General features: G+C 35.4%; 1 protein-coding gene across 2 annotated transcripts; it reads left to right on the top strand.

The window, feature by feature from the left end:
• Positions 1 to 13,173: 13,173 nt before the first annotated feature.
• On the top strand, positions 13,174 to 15,876 carry LOC135140347 (uncharacterized). 2 transcript variants are annotated; one of them, XM_064070850.1, is made up of 3 exons: positions 13,174 to 13,464; positions 13,511 to 14,126; positions 14,185 to 15,876. In XM_064070850.1, the coding sequence occupies exons 1-3, from the start codon at positions 13,178 to 13,180 to the stop codon at positions 14,233 to 14,235; spliced, it is 954 nt and encodes a 317-aa protein (XP_063926920.1). In that variant the 5' UTR covers positions 13,174 to 13,177; the 3' UTR covers positions 14,236 to 15,876. The 2 variants fall into 2 exon arrangements, with proteins under 2 accessions (XP_063926920.1, XP_063926912.1); XM_064070842.1 differs by having other exon boundaries at positions 13,511 to 15,876.
• The last annotated feature ends 337 nt before the right edge of the window (positions 15,877 to 16,213 follow it).

Genomic DNA, 16,213 nt, shown 5'->3' with positions numbered 1-16,213 from the left:
ATTTTTGGGAACTTTTAAGTTTCTGGATTCTTCATTTTTTCGATATTGCTCGATTTTTCGGATTTCGATTTTTCAATTTTTCGACTTGGAAATATTGTTTGATTTCTCAATTTCTCGATTTATTCATACCTATATCTATTTTTCGATTGTTTTGATAATTCGATGTTTCCCGTTTTTTCAGTTTTCCGATTTTTCAATTTTTTGCAGTTTTCTGGTTTTTCGATTTTTCAATTTTTCGATTTTTTAACTTTTAGAATAAAAAAAAAATATGGAAAAATATCAAAATTGTAAAATTGAAAAAGCATAAGATGAGAACTTTGAAAAATCTAAAAATTGCAAATCACGAACTTGAAAAATTGAAAAAACAAAAAATTGAAAAATCGAAAGATAAAAAAATTAAGAAACTTAGAAATCAAAAAACTCCAAATTGAAAAATGAAATATTGTAAAATCGTAATATTGAAAATTACAAAAATGAGAAATCCAAAACTTGCAAAATTGAAAAATGTAAAAATTGGAAAATCGAGGAATTGAAAAATCAGAGATTGAAAATTTGAAGAACTGATTAATGAAAAATTATAAAATCGAAAGAAACATTGAAAAATTGAGGAAACGAAAAATTGAAAAATCGAAAAATTAAAAATCGAGAAAGTGCAGATTCGAAAAATAAAAAATTGTCATATCAAAAAATTGGAAAATTGAGAAACTGCATCGCGAAAAAGTCGAGATAACGAAAATTTGAAAAAAACGAAATCTTGTTAAACCGAAACATAGAAAAATGTAAAAATTGAAAATTATAGAAAATGAAACTAAAAATTGTTATATAAAAAAATTGGTCAAAGGCAAATTAATAAATCCAGACTTTTCGAAAAATTATATGGTTTGATTTTGCGAATTTTATTTGCTTATGATAATTCTTAGAAGTTAAAATAAAAATATGTAGTAATGTTAAAGTAAGTGTAAAGAAGCATGCTGTGCGTTTGTTTCAAGGGAGTTTTTCTATTAGAAAATGTTGTGATGACGTTATCAACATTTTTTTGTGAGGCGATAAACGAATAAATTTTGATAAATGATTTATCGTGTTTACGGTAACCTTAATATGTTTACAAGATTTCAGAGCATTCGGTTTTGCAGTTTGTAAGTTAAATTGTAAAATGTATTTTTTTTACAAAAAACTGGATGCCTAGGGTAACACAATTTTGATTTTTTCTCCAAAACTCAGATTCATACAGTATCTTATTTTATAAAAATAAAAACAAATTTAATGTTGAAAATTTTGGAGAAGACGTCATCAAATTAATAAACGTACAAAATTTGACAACAGTCGGTCTGGTAGTTTCGAAGATGATCTGTCTAATAAAAATCCGGACAGACGGCAGACAGACAGACACAGAGAGAGATTCAGGAACTTGTACAACTGACTTAGTCGCGCCGTCACTTTTGCTACACACGATCTTGTGACGCAGCATATGTCAAAGCGCCCTAAACCGCTCGAGCGTCGTCTCGCCACCTCCCTATAGGTTTATAAAGCCGAGCAATTTCGGCGAAATATCCCCAAAGGGTTGTTCAGCACATCCACCTCCGCCGCTACATTACCCTCGATCGTTTTTTGCACGCCCTCGAACAAAACCGTCGAAAACAATGTGCACGTCTGAACAATGGCACCTGAGAATGGCGTCAAATCAGGCACACCAACCGAAGCGAGAAACAGTGCTGGCAACGCCAATTCCCCACCGCATGACATATAATGCGAGATAAGCTCTTTGTGTAATAGTTCTATTGCATAATAGTCGCGCTACGAGTTCTTATCAGAAAATGACTCATAACAACTGACAGACGCGAACAGGAAATTGGAATAAGAAATTTTGGGGCGTAAAATGAAAGATAGTAGTCCCGTAATTTCCTACCATCCACACGGCCATTTGTAGCAGGAGTCGGAGCGTCGTCGCTCCACCAGATTCTGTATTCAGACGACTGGAAAGTTGGCAGGGCTTTTAGGGCTTGCTGTTGGAACGATATTCTATTCACCACACGACTCCCGCCCCGTTCCTCCTGCATGCTCCTGCTACACCGTTCGCAGGAACGACCACTTTTACGTCCATCACGATTTCCCGAACGAGAATGTAATCGCGGGAATGGGGACTGTTGGCTTATTAACGCGGACAGGAAGGGAGGTTTTATCAGATTGACCAGCACCACTAGATTACTTATTGCGGAGAATTCTATACAAAAAAAAAATATTCCTAGTTTGTTACAAACGACATTTTATTTTAAAACACTTCAGTATATTTTATGCAGGGCTAACTTGATTTTGATTTAAATAGTACTAGTGGTCAAATGTTCCGTTTAAATAGTGCATTCGTAAAATAAATTGTCAAAATAAAATATACTGAAAATCAGAAAATACAAGACAATAATTTTACAATAAATGTTAGAAATATTTTCCATTTATTTCCTGGCAATAGTAAATACGTTGCACAAAATTTTCAAATGAATCTGTTAGAATGGTAGGAGGAATAGTAGTAATTACATTGAATATTCTTTCTTAAAGTTCTTCGATGTTTTTGGTTTATTAACATAAACTAGATTTTTTACATAACCCCACAGAAAAAACTCAAGGGGGTTAAATCGGGTGACCTAGCTGGCCACTCAACTGCTCCCCTTCGTCCTATCCACCTTTCAGGAAAGTTTCAATCAAGTAATGCCGTCCTTGAAGTCCGAAGTGAGGTGATGCTCTATCTTGTTGGAACTAGATGGAATCTACAGGTAAATTTGGTTCATAGTTCGGAAATATTTATCTAAGTCGAGGAATAACACTTTGTTGCAAAGGTTGGAGGAATTTGTTGAAAGTCTTATCCTACTAGATACTAGCCCCGCCCATCCACCCCCTCTTTTCTTAGAGGGTATGTCATTTGCCAAAATCAGAGATCTCGAAATTTCAAGTTTCCAAGATTTCTCAAGTTTTCTAGGGATTTTTTTAAAATTCCCTAAAATTTCTCAAGATTTCTCAACATTTCTCAGTATTTTTCAACATCTCTAGAGGTTTCCAGATTTCGAGATTTCTCAAGATTTCTTCGAGACATTCTTGAAGTTTCTCGACACTTTTCAGGATTTCTCAGGATTTTTCAGGATTTCTGGAAGTTAACAGGTTACGAGATTTCTCAAGATTTCTCTGCGATTTTTTCGAAAATTCCTCGAGATTTCCCAAAGATTTCTCAAAATTTCTTAGTGTCTCAAGGATTCTCAAGACTTCTTGAGAAATCTTGATTTTTTAGAATTTTTCGAGGTTTCGTGGTTCGAGATTTTTATATTTTTTCAAAATTTTCACGATTCACAAGAGCCCATGGAGATTTTTTTTTGTAAATTATTTAAAACAATTTTGGGGGACTTTGGTGTTCTGTTTTTGAAAAATTCTGACCTGGCCTGTTTTTATTTTTTAATTTTTTGCTCACGTATATTTTTTTAGAAAAATTTAATACAATCTTGAGGTTCTAGGTGTGCTAAAATCAGTCTTATTCTAGCTAGTAACTGCTAAGATAAGACTGATTTTGGCAAATGACATACCTTCTAAGAAAAGAGAGTGTAGGAGGGTCGGGCTAGTACCTGCTAAGTCTGATTTTGACAAATGAGATATCTTATAAAATAATTTCGCAACATTTCTCAAGACTCTTCGAGATTCCTCAAGAATTCTACAAGATTTCTCGCGATTTATCCAGGTTTTTCAAAATTTCTCGAGGTTTCTCAAGGTTTTTCGAAGTTTCGACATTTCTAAATTCCGAGGTTTCCAGATTTCGAAATTTCAAGTTTCCAAGATTTCTCAAGTCTTTTCGGGAATTTTTAAGATTTTCCAGAATTTCTCAACATTTCTCAACATTTTTCAGGATTTTTCAACATTTCTAAACGTTTCCAGATTTCGAGATTTCGAGATTTTTCGAGATTTCTTCGAGATATTCTGGAGGTTTCTCTATACTTCTCAGGATTTCTCAGGATTTTTCGGGATTTCTTAAAGTTTACAGGTTACGAGATTTATCAAGCTTTTTCTGAGATTTCTCCGAAAATTCCAAAAGATTTCTTGAAGATTTCTCAAGATTTCTCAGGATTGCTTCAAATTTCTTAAAGTGTGTCAAGGATTCTTAAGACTTCTGTAGAAATTATGATTTCTATATTTTTTCAAAATTTTCACGATGCACAAGAGCCCATGGAGATTTATTTTGTAAATTATTTAAAACAATTCTGGGGGACGTTGGTGTTCTGTTTTTGGAAAATTCTGACCTGACCTGTTTTTGTTTTTTAATTTTTAGACCATGTATTTTTTTTAGAAAAATTTAAAACAATTTTGAGGTTCTTGGTGTACCAAAATCAGTCTTATTCTAGCTAGTAACTGCTAAGATAAAACTGTTTTTGGGAAATGACATACACTCTAAGAAAAGAGAGGGTGGGTGGGCGGAGCTAGTATCTGCTAAGACTGATTTCGGCAAATGAAATACCCTCTAAAAATGTTTAACAAGATTTCTCAAGATTATTTGAGATTTCTCAAGGATTCTACGAGATTTCTCGCGGTTTGTCGAGGTTTTTCAAAATTTTTGAGGTTTCTCAAGGTTTTTCGAAGTTTCGAGATTTCTAAATTCCGAGATTTCCAGATTTCGAAATTTCAAGTTTCCAAGATTTCTCAACATTTCTCAGGATTTTTCAACATTTTCTAAACGTTTCCAGATTTCGAGATTTCGAGATTTCTCAAAATTTCTTCGTGACATTCTTGAGGTTTCTCGACACTTCTCAGGATTTTTCAGGATTTCTTAAAGTTTACAGGTTACGAGTTTTCTCAAGATTTCTCTGACATTTCTTCGAAAATTCTTCGAGATTTCCTCAAGATTTCTCAAGATTTCTCAAGATTTTTCAAGATTTCTCAGGATTTCTTAAAATTTCTGAAAGTTGTCTCAAGGATTCTCAAGACTTTTCTAGAAATCTTGATTTCTTAGAATTTTTCAAGGTTTCGTGATTCGAGATTTCTATATTTTTTCAAAATTTTTGCGATTTACAAGAGCGAATGGGTATTTTTTTTGAAAATTATTTAAAACAATCTTGAGGTTCTAGATATTCCTGTTTGGAAAGAATTTGAAAGTGCTGTGGAGCCTCTAGTGTCTTTTTTATAATAATTTAATTAAATTTCTTACAGGATACGTCATTGGCCAAAATTAGTCGTAACTAATTCTAGCCGCACCCACCTCTCTTTCCTTAGAGAGTATCTCATTTGTCAAAATCAGTCTTATCTCAGCAGGTACTAGTCCCGCCCACCCACCCTCTCTTTTCTTAGAGGATATGTCATGTGTCAAAATCAGTCTTATCCTAGCTAGTAACTGCTAAGATAACTCTGATTTTGGAAAATGATATACCCTCTAAGAAAAGAGAGGGTGGGTGGGCGGGGATAGTACCTGCTAAAATAAGACTAATTTTGGCAAATGACATATCTTCTTTGAAAAGAGAGCGTAGGAGGGCCGGGCTAGTACCTGCTAAGTCTGATTTTGACAAATGAGATATCTTTTAAAAATATTTCTCAACATTTCTCAAGACTCTTTGAGATTTCTCAAGAATTCTACAAGATTTCTCGCAATTTATCGAGGTTTTTCAAAATTTCTCGAGGTTCCTCAAGGTTTTTCGAAGTTTCGAGATTTCTAAATTCCGAGATTTCCAAGATTTCTCAAGTTTTTTCGGCATTTTTTTAAGATTTCACAATTTCCTAAGATTTCTCAACATTTCTTAGGATTCCTCAATATTTCTAGACGTTTCCAGGTTTCAAAATTTCGAGATTTCTCAAGATTTTTTCGAGACATTCTGGAGGTTTCTCGATGCTTCTCAGGATCTCTCAGGATTTTTCAGAATTTCTTAAAGGTTACAGGTTACGAGATTTCTCAAGGTTTTTCTGAGATTTCTCCAAAAATTTCTAAAGATTTCCTGAAGATTTCTCAAGATTTCCCAGAATTGCTTCAAATTTCTTAAAGTGTCTCAAGGATTCTTAGACTTCTCTAGAAATGATGATTTCTTAGAATTTCTCAAGGTTTCGTGGTTCCAGATTTCTATATTTTTTCAAAGTTTTCACGATTTACAAGAGCCCATGGAGATTTTTTTTTTGTAAATTACTTAAGACAATTTTGGGGGACTTTGGTGTTCTGTTTTTTTGGAAAATTCTGACCTGACCTGTTTTTGTTTTTTAATTTTTAGACCACGTATTTTTTTTTAGAAAAATTTAAAACAATCTTGGGGTTCTAGGTGTACCAAAATCAGTCTTATTCTAGCTAGTAACTGCTAAGATAAAACTGATTTTGGAAAATGACATGCTCTCTAAGAAAAGACAGGGCGGGTGGGTGGGGTTAGTACTTGCTAAAATAAAATTGATCTTGGCAAATGACATACTTTCTAAGAAATGAGAGGGTGGGTGGGCAGGGCTACTACCTGCTAAGACTGATTGCGGCAAATGAGATACCCTCTAAAAATATTTCTCAAAATTTCCGAAGATTCTTTGAGATTTCTCAAGAATTCCACGAGATTTCTCGCGGTTTATCGAGGTTTTTCAAAATTTCTCGAGGTTTCTCAAGGTTTTTCGAAGTTTCGAAATTTCAAGTTTCCAAGATTTCTCAACATTTCTCAGAATTTTTCAACATTTCTAAACCTTTCCAGATTTCGAGATTGCGAGATTTCTCAAGATTGGTTAAAGACATTCTTGAGGTTTCTAGACACTTCTTAGGATTTTTCAGGATTCGAAAATTCCTCAAGATTTCCTCAAGATTTCTAAAAATATCTCCGGATGTTTTCAAATTTCTTAAAGTGTCTCAAGGTTTCCCAAGACTCCTCTATAAATCTTGATTTCTTAGAATTTTTCAAGGTTTCGTGGTTCAAGGTTTCTATATTTTTTAAAAATTTTTACGATTTACAAGTTTTCTCGGGATTTTTTTAAGATTTCCCAGAATTTCTCTAGATTTCTCAATATTTCTAGACGTTTCTAGATTTCGAGATTTCTAGATTTCTCAAGATTTCTTGGAGACATTCTTGAGGTTTCTCCACACTTCGCAAGATTTCTCTGAGATTTCTCCGAAAATTATCTCACTTATTAGAGGATATGTCATCTGCGAATATCAGTCTTATCGTAGCAGGTACTAGCCCCGCCCACCCACCCTCTATTTTCTTAGAGGATATGTCATGTGCCAAAATCAGTCTTATCCTAGATAGTAACTGCTAAGATAAAACTGATTTTGGAAAATGACATACCCTCTAAGAAAAGAGAGGATGGGTGGGCAGGACTAGTACCTGCTAAGATAAGACCCTCTAAAAATATTTCTCAAGATTTCTCAAGATTCTTTGAGATTTCATAAGAATTCTACGAGATTTCTTGCGGTTTATCTAGATTTTCCAAATTTCTCGAGGGTTCTCAATGTTTTTCGAAGTTTCGAGATTTCTCAATTCCGGGATTTCCAGATTTCGAAATTTCAAGTTTCCAAGATTTTTCAACATTTCTAAACGTTTCCAGATTTCGCGATTTCGAGATTTCTTCGCGACATTCTTGAGGTTTCTCGACACTTCTTAGAATTTTTCAGGATTTCTTAAAGTTTACAGTTTACGAGATTTCTCAAGATTTCTCTAATATTTCTTCGAAAATTCCTCAAGATTTCTTCAAGATTTCCTATCCCGCCCACCCACCCTCTCTCTTATTGGAAGGTATGTGATTTGCGAAAATCAGTCTTATCTTAGCAGGTACTAGCCTCGCCCACCCACCCTTTCTTTTCTTAGAGAATATGTCAGGTGCCAAAATCAGTCTTATCGTAGCTAGTAACTGCTAAGAGAAAACTGATTTTGGAAAATGTCATACCCTCTAAGAAAAGAGAGGGTGGGTGGGCGGCTTCTAGTACCTGCTAAGATAAGACGGATACCTTCTAAAAATATTTCTCAAGATTTGTCAAGATTCTTTGAGATTTCTCAAGAATTGTACGTGATTTCTCGCGGTTTATCGAAGTTTTTCAAAACTTCTCGATGTTTCCCAAAGTTTTTCGAAGTTTCGATGTTTCCAGATTTCGAAATTTCAAGTTTTCAAAATTGCTCAAGTTTTCTCGGGAATTTTTAATATTTTCCAGGATTTCTTAAGATTTCTCAACACTTCTCAGGATTTTTCAACATTTCCAAACGTTTCCAGATTTCGAGATTTTTCCGGATTTCTCTGGCATTTCTCCGAAAATTCCTCGAGATTTCTGGAAGATTTCTCAGCATTTGTGCAAATTTCTTAAAGTGTCTCAAGGATTCTCAAGACTTTTCTAGAAATCTTGATTAATTAGAATTTCTCAAGGTTTCGTGGTTCGAGATTTCTATATTTTTTCAAAATTTTCATGATTTACAAGAGCCCATGGAATTTTTTTTTGTAAATTATTTAAAACAATTTTGGTGTTCTGTTTTTGGAAAATTCTGACCTGATGTGTTTTTGTTTTTTAATTTCGAGACCACGTTGTTTTTTTTAAAACAATCTAGAAGTTCTAGGTATTCCTGTTTGGAAAGAATTTGAAAATGCTTTGGAGCCTCTAGTGTCTTTTTTGTCATTTTTGCACGAAACACCTTACCTATCAAATTAAAATTATTTTCAAAGGTAACTATGTCATCTTTTTTTTTATTGTGATTAATTTGCAGTCTCTTTTTGTATAAAAAGAAATGTATTGTATGCATAAAAACATTACTGCTTAAGTTGACTTGACCTCATCTGACCTGACCTGACCTCTCTATTGTGTCAAATAAAGAAGTTTTAACATTTCTGTGAATTAATAAAAACCAAAAAGTATATCCTTAAAACAGCTGCATTTTATGAAACAAAAATTAAGAAATCGTATATTTGGTATAAATTTAGTGCTAATTGTGGAATTAATCGTGATAATCTTGACCTTCTCTCTTCACGTTTCTGCGCAAACACATGTTTGACGTTTGACCACCGGTAATTCACACCGAAATAATTTATTACCATTATTATGGTTAAGATAAAAAATATAATTAGATTTTTTCGACAGTTGTTTTGACACCCTTTCACTTTTTCTAAACACATCTGTAAGCGGAAGACATTAGCCTTTATTATTAATTAGTATCATTTGGCTCACTGCCCTAACTAAACTTGTAAACTAGCTAATAAAATAGTTTTAAAATTTTCATTGGAGGAAAATTATCAGTTGGCAGTTTACACGCGCTCGTAAATTATCATCTTCGCTCTAAAATTGTGGAATGAAAGGATTATAAATCGCTTGGTGGTTTTTAGGACTAATAAAGTGGTCTAAAATTGACAGGACTAACTTTACTAAATGATTGCACGAAAATAAGTCGCTGGTCGTTCTTTTGTGTCTGGGTGACACTCGTGAACACTTGTGCTAAAGATTTATTAATACAATCATATTATCAGAACTATGTACCAAAAAATATGCATTTTTGGCACTACACCTAACTACTAACGAGAGCAGATTTATGTGTTCAAAATTCGTGGTAACAGAGAATTAGAAGCTTTTTCGTCTTTGCTTCTTTCGAACAGTGTTGGCGAATTCCCAGACTCGACTTTTTCGACTTCAGGCCATTTCATGTGTGTTAATTTACGCTCGGCAAGTGTGAGTAATAAAAGATGAAACACTGGTGCTTCACTTTGATTTTTCTCAAATTAATAAGATATTGGACAATTACAAGTGTACATTTAGCCATAAATTTGAAAAATTATAGTCATGGTGACTTTTAGGGTTAGTTTGTGATTTCATTTAAACTTTATTTCTGTGACACATGTCGTGTTGCAGTTTTTTGTATAAAAAGTTACTTCGTGGGGAGTTTATTACAAAACAGATTTAAATTTAACGCTGTTTCGCCACACAAGTTTTCACTATCCTAAAATAATCGTCCGCATTATTGGTTAAATTTCTGCTATAATAAAAATATTAAAGTAAGACTATAATACAACAATTTCATATAAGTAGTTTGTTTAATTTATTGGCGGAATTTGACCGATCTTACAAAGCTGTAATTGATTCTTGTTACTGGTTACAACCACTTTCCTTTACCTCGCTTGGGAGTAGTGGCCCACGGTCTTCCGCGTTGTTGCTGGTACATTTTCAGTGTGGTGAAAAAATAATCCAACATCAACATTTAAACCTTTACTCCAACAGCTTGGTTCAAGGTTAATTTCGAGCAACACTGTCCTGATGACGTAATGTGTAAAGAGGGGATTTTAGTCTAAAAAAAGCCACAACAGGCCCTAAAATTTTTGGTAAAACTTGCATAACAAATTAGACATTGTTCTAAATTTTTTTGTAAAACTTAGTCATCACATACCTCTAAAGAAAAGAGAACTTTTACACTTTTTCATCACTTTACGAAAACTCAACACGAACTAATTGATACAGGAAGAGAACTCGAAATGAAAGTTGTAGGAGGGCTTGGTTTATTTAATAGATCAATGATCACGAAATTATAAAAAAATAGGCTCCAAACTGCGTTAACTAAGTTTTGTTCGTTTCGTGCCCATTTCGTGCCTTCTCCTTTCGCGTTTTAGCAGTGTAGATCAACCCTCCCCCTTATTCCGAGGGAGAGGAGCTTTATCTGCCGTTATATTATTACATTATAACAAGTGGCTCGAGAACGGAAATTACACAAACTATTTTCAAATAGAGTCCCACTCAGTGTTTTAGTACAGCATGTTACAGATAACAGCGCCATTTCCGTCCATTTTACACGACTTTTCGCCACTCCAGACCGCCACCCCCATTAATCTCATTAACCCTCACGTATGAAATTTTTCTCTGAATGCAATTCCCATGGGCCGCCGATGCCATTAATTTCGGTTTTTGACGTTTTTTCGTGTCCACGCTGTGCTTTTCAAGGTGTAGGTGAATGGAGAGCAAAGCGAATGAATGAGTCGATATTATGACGTCTTTATTTGAGAAAAAGTGCGACTTCATTGTGGGGCAGTTTGAGGTCGCAAATCGCAACATAAATTATGTTTTGTTCGTGTATTCGAGGGAATTTTATTGTTGGCTATGAAGACGTTGTTGAAAGTGGATTTATTCGGCCGCAAAGTGTCATAATGAAGCTAAATAGTGGAACAGTTAATGGGCATATGCGTGAATGCTGGCCGGGACATAAAGGACGGCAAAATATTATTTAAACGACTGACTTTATTATTGTGAATGGAATTTCGACAGTCATAGACGATTGTGCGATGCAAGGGTCGACGAGGGCTTTGGTGTCAAGCTGAGGCGATTAATTTTCGAAATAAAAAGGCTGAGATTCGCCAAATCAAAGCTACCTTGAATGCAGCCGCCAGTTTTTTTTTTCGTGCCTTAATATATATTTTTGACGTCATTAAATTACGTATTTCACTGAACAATAAACACCCTGTATATAAACAGTTTTATAATTCTGTTTGTATTAAACGTTACCTATATTGACATGATTAAATATTTTTGAAAGTATAAAAATTACCAGTTTATCGGGAAAAAGAAATACACTTGGTATTTCTAATGAGAAAGGTCACCCACCGTAGCAGTTTCTCTACAAGCACCCATTAAACACAATACGAGTCAGTTGAGTTGTAAACTATCTGGATATACCTGTCACTTGCTTTGCTGTAATTGAAAATTCAGTTTTTTAGATTAAACGGACAATAAAATAGGGAATAATCTCTTCAGACATAAATAATGCTCATTGATTTCAACGAGAAAACTAATGGAAGATCTTGTCTATAAATAATTTATCACCATCAATCCCATTTGGTATGTACTCGAACTTGCTATCCAATAATGTTCTCACGACAGTTGATTAATACCTGGTTAATTAGTTGAAAAGGTCAATTTTTTAAACAAATAATAAAATATTGTGCTACGTTTTCAAAGTAATCGGTTCACTAGTTTCGGAAATTAAAAACAATAAAAACATCTTTTGTTTAAGAAGCGGCCGCTTTCGCTTTATCTACCGCCCTACCAGTGCCCTTTCCCCAATTTTCCCGCCTCCGCCGCCACCCCCAATACATGACGAAGACAAACAATGCAATTAAATCGGCGGCGGCGATCACGTCGTTTTAAATTAATTTCCTGGGAGCAGCACAGTAGCCTCGGCAATAAATTCCGTCCGAAGACAGCCGTTATCTCCAGAAGCAGAAGACCAATTGGTTAGAATGAACCATTAGCGGCGACTCGGACGATACTCTCACCCCGAGGCACCGATAACTATTTATTAAACGGCCTAAACGCTTCTGGGAATCTCGTTCACACCTTCGCGTAGATAACAGCCAGGGTTGGTTTTAGGGATTTTTTTCTCTTGTTTTTCGACGTATCGGAGCTCTCGGAAAATAATTAAATACGAAACCCTTAAACGTGCTTTAACTGTTCCATGCATATTTAAAACCTACTAAAGTCGATAGACCACAACTTCGCGGTAAGCGAAAATAAAGTCGGTAATAATAATTACTGTAATGCGGTGCAGAAGTTTTACGGGGGAACAAATGGCGAGGGGGGCGTGACGGGAAGATCGACACATTCTTTATGCTGGGTTTTTATTATGTGTATAATACGTACTTGTGTTTGTATCGGTCTCTAGTTCACTTCTAAGTACATCGTAAATTTTTTACCGATAGAAAATACCTTCAAACTTCACAATTTACTACTCTACTTTTAGCCCTGTGACATAATATCTTGGCTGTTAGTGTCATGACTAATGACTGTGGCGATTATATTTTTTTTGTAAGTAGACGATAAATTGAAAGAAATCTAGTAAAAATACAAAATTACATTATAAAAAAAAAGGTTCCACTTTATGTATTATACATATTATACAATTGCGTGTGGTAAAAATTCAAGGCGAATTCATAACCCGCAAGTATAGGAGTATGTTATTTTGTATAATTTAAACAGCATTTTCCATGCACAAGAAATACACAAAATATCCACACAAAAAACAGTTATCAAACATTTTTTTAACGTTTTTCTGTTACATATTTTGTAGGTATTTTATTTTATTCTTTGTGTATTTTTTCCTTATGTGTGTATATCAGACAATTTTTTTCTTTCGATTTTTCATTCAAAAGAGAAGAAAATGACGTTTTTTCCAAAAAATACTTAAATGATTATACAGGGTCATTATAAAATATTGTAGTCGAAGAAGGCCATGATTTTGGTGACATTATGTGCCGCCTTTTTCAGTTTTGTGGAAAGGATTACACTAATATTGGAATTTTTATTTTTTACGCCACATTAGTGGCTACACTGTTTCGGCGCCAACGCTTCATCAGATTCTGTCGGATGTCAACAATTTTTTCGTTTCTGCTGATTACTGGTGCGTTTTCCCACATTTTGTGCGTTAATCGACTTGTCTTGTTGTTATCATTTGCTGTCTTCCCCTTTATTCGAACTTTAAGTGTCTCAAAAAACAGTTTTTATCAAAACTACAGATCATTGTCGAATAATCTCAGGTAATGAACACAGAGGAATAGTCAGTGTTACAAATGACTTTTTTAGGTTAAGAATTAGGATGGGTTATTCTTTAGAGCAAAACACCTTCATAGTGATGTCCTATTACCGTAATGGGGTGTTAAATGAGTATGGAGACTGGGTGTACTCTGTGGATGCCTGTAAAGACGAGTATCTGGTGAAATATCCTGTTGTCATCGAGGAAGAATCTTTGAAGACACACATACGGCGAATAGTGGCAAGATTTAACGACACTGGTAGCGTCTGTAAGGGAAAACCGACGGGGAGACCTGAAGTTAGTGAAGACGTTGTTGACGATTTAAGGACGAGAATGGAGCAAAGTCCGAAGAAATCTTTGTCAAAACTGTCTTTACAGTCCGGAGTACCATACAGCACGTGCCAGAAAGTCGTAAAAAAGAAGTTACATATGCATCCATATAAGATTTCGTTGGTTCAGGAGCTGCAACCAGCAGATTTTCCTCGCCGCGTCCAGTATTGTCATTGGTTTCAAGCTAATTTGGACGATAACAGGATTCTTGATTTGTCGTTCTTTTCTGATGAAGCCTGGTTTCATCTGTCTGGCTATGTCAACTCACAGAACTTCAGAATTTGGAGTACAGAAAATCCTCACGCTTTTGAAGAAACACCATTACACGCAATGAAGGTCGGTGTGTGGTTAGCTGTTTCCAGACGACGATTCATAGGCCCGATATTTTTTCAAGACACAATTAATGCGGCGAGATACAGGGAGCAAATTTTGGATGTATTTGTGAATCAGTTATTGCCTGAAGAATTAGAGTCTGGTTATTTTCAGCAAGATGGTGCTACAGCTCATACGACAAGAGAAAATTTAAGATATTTGGAAGAATTTTATGATGACCGCATAATAAGTTTAAGAGCCAATCCAGAGTGGCCCCCCCGATCTCCTGACTTGACTCCACTTGATTTTTCAGTGTTTGGATGGATGAAAGACAGCATTTATAAGAACAGAATCCACACATTGGAAGAATTAATGGATAAAATTACACGTTTTTGTAATGAAAATCTCAATGAAGAAGTATTGCAGGACATTTTTGAAAATAAAAAAAGAAGAGTGGCTTTGTGTTTGCGGGAAAATGGACAACATTTTCAACATCTTTTATAAACTACATTGTAGTGGCCTACTTTGTATTTAAATTTAAAGAAAAGCGCGCCCAACCGACGACGGCGACGAAGACGCTGTGTAAGCAAGAAGGTGTGGAGATTGTGGCGTGGACGGCGCGAAGAGCCGGTGGCGGCAGTTAGTTTTTTAACACCCATCAGACAAGAGGTTGTATTTACAATTGTGTACAGAGCGCTTTCTGTCTGTGTTTTATTGTTTCAGTTTATTCATTGTGTTTTCACCCCGACTGTCACCTGGACTTTTCCCCCTTGTCGTTGGGGCCGCCAACCACCGCTGCCGTCTTCCGTGGGGCTGAGAATCGCTTCTTCGCTCGCGGAGGGAGGAACGTTTGGGGCGGTAAGAACGCTGGGCGTTTTCCGTTTCATTCACATTTTAACGAATTAATTCTCGATTGGGTAAAAGTCCTTGACAAATGTGGCGTACTTAAACTTTGTTGCAATATCCACAATTTTAGTTTGGGTTTGATAGTTCTTCAAGTTTCAAAGATATTAAAACTAAAATTTGTCTAATCAGAAAATGTTCGGGGTTGTTTGGCGAGAGCGGGGAGCGGCCCAAATTCAAATTGATGATTTTTCTTTCATTCGTATGACTGTTTTTCTCGCAATACCGAATGCCGCCAACACGGGATATGCGAAGGGTGTCTTGCTGGTAAAGGAAACTTTAGTGGTGGGAGCCAGTGTCGTGTGTCCCGCGGTGGATGGAGTAAAGTTACGGGATAATACTTGCCGCCGCTGCCTCGGGCGCCGGCGAACACAGGATGGAGATAGCGTGACGTTTGGGGTGGCACAGTGGCTTGGTTGTACGTAGCTGGTTAGAGCGAAAAGACGGTCAAAAGACAAGGTCTAGAACCGCTAGCGCTACACACCCCCTGTTTCTAAATTTATTGAATTAAATTATGTTTCTGTTATCTGCTGACTGAAAAGATAAGAATTTCTAACACGCCACTATGACAACTGTGGCATTGCCATCCAATTACTTTAGCTAGAGCTTTCGCGAACTGTTTTTTTTTTCATTGTATGTCACTGCTAGGATTTTGAAAATATTATAACTAAATTTATAATTGTTTTCATAAAAGATGGAGCGGTTTTGCAGCTGGGAAAATATGCTCATCAAGTTTATTTCACAGCTTTTGTCCTCTCTTTTAAGAGGAACCAACTTTCAGCCAATTGTTTTGTTATATGTGTAAACTTAAATATTCTATTTCAGTTCAAATCTCTTTTTACCAAAATTGAATAAAAGATGTTCCCTTTCAGCGCTGACTTTGACTTCCTACACTCTTCCCGCTCCTCATTGCGCCAATTTGTATCCGAACGCATTCCGCCATTCAAAACACAACGTAGGGTCCCCATTTTGTTGACGATCACAGTTCATGGCTACTTTTCGAAATTTTCGCGGGTTTTCAAATTTTATGCGCATGTTCCAATTTTGGCGGAATGTTTGGGTTATTACAACATACATGTGTATTTTACATTTCAATAAACAAAACTGGATGGAAAAAGTGTATGTAGGTACTGTAGTAAAGTTTTTTATCATCAGTAACTTTCACTTTTCTTTCTGTGGTAGTTGCATTCTCTCTTAATTTAAAATTT

The sequence above is a fragment of the Zophobas morio genome, unplaced genomic scaffold (genome assembly GCF_036711695.1).
Source record: "Zophobas morio isolate AGI-343-1 ecotype UQ-CSIRO unplaced genomic scaffold, CSIRO_AGI_Zmor_V1 ptg000004l, whole genome shotgun sequence".
Lineage (NCBI taxonomy): Eukaryota > Metazoa > Arthropoda > Insecta > Coleoptera > Tenebrionidae > Zophobas > Zophobas morio.
Note: the sequence above shows the minus strand (reverse complement) of the source record. Positions and strands in the feature narration are given on the sequence as shown.

Coding starts and splice junctions, on each gene's coding strand:
- LOC135140347 (XM_064070842.1), top strand. CDS start 13,178: ATGTGCCGCCTTTTTCAGTTTTGTGGAAAGGATTACACTAATATTGGA. Junction 13,465..13,510: donor TCATTGTCGAATAATCTCAG/GTAATGAACACA, acceptor TGACTTTTTTAG/GTTAAGAATTAGGATGGGTT.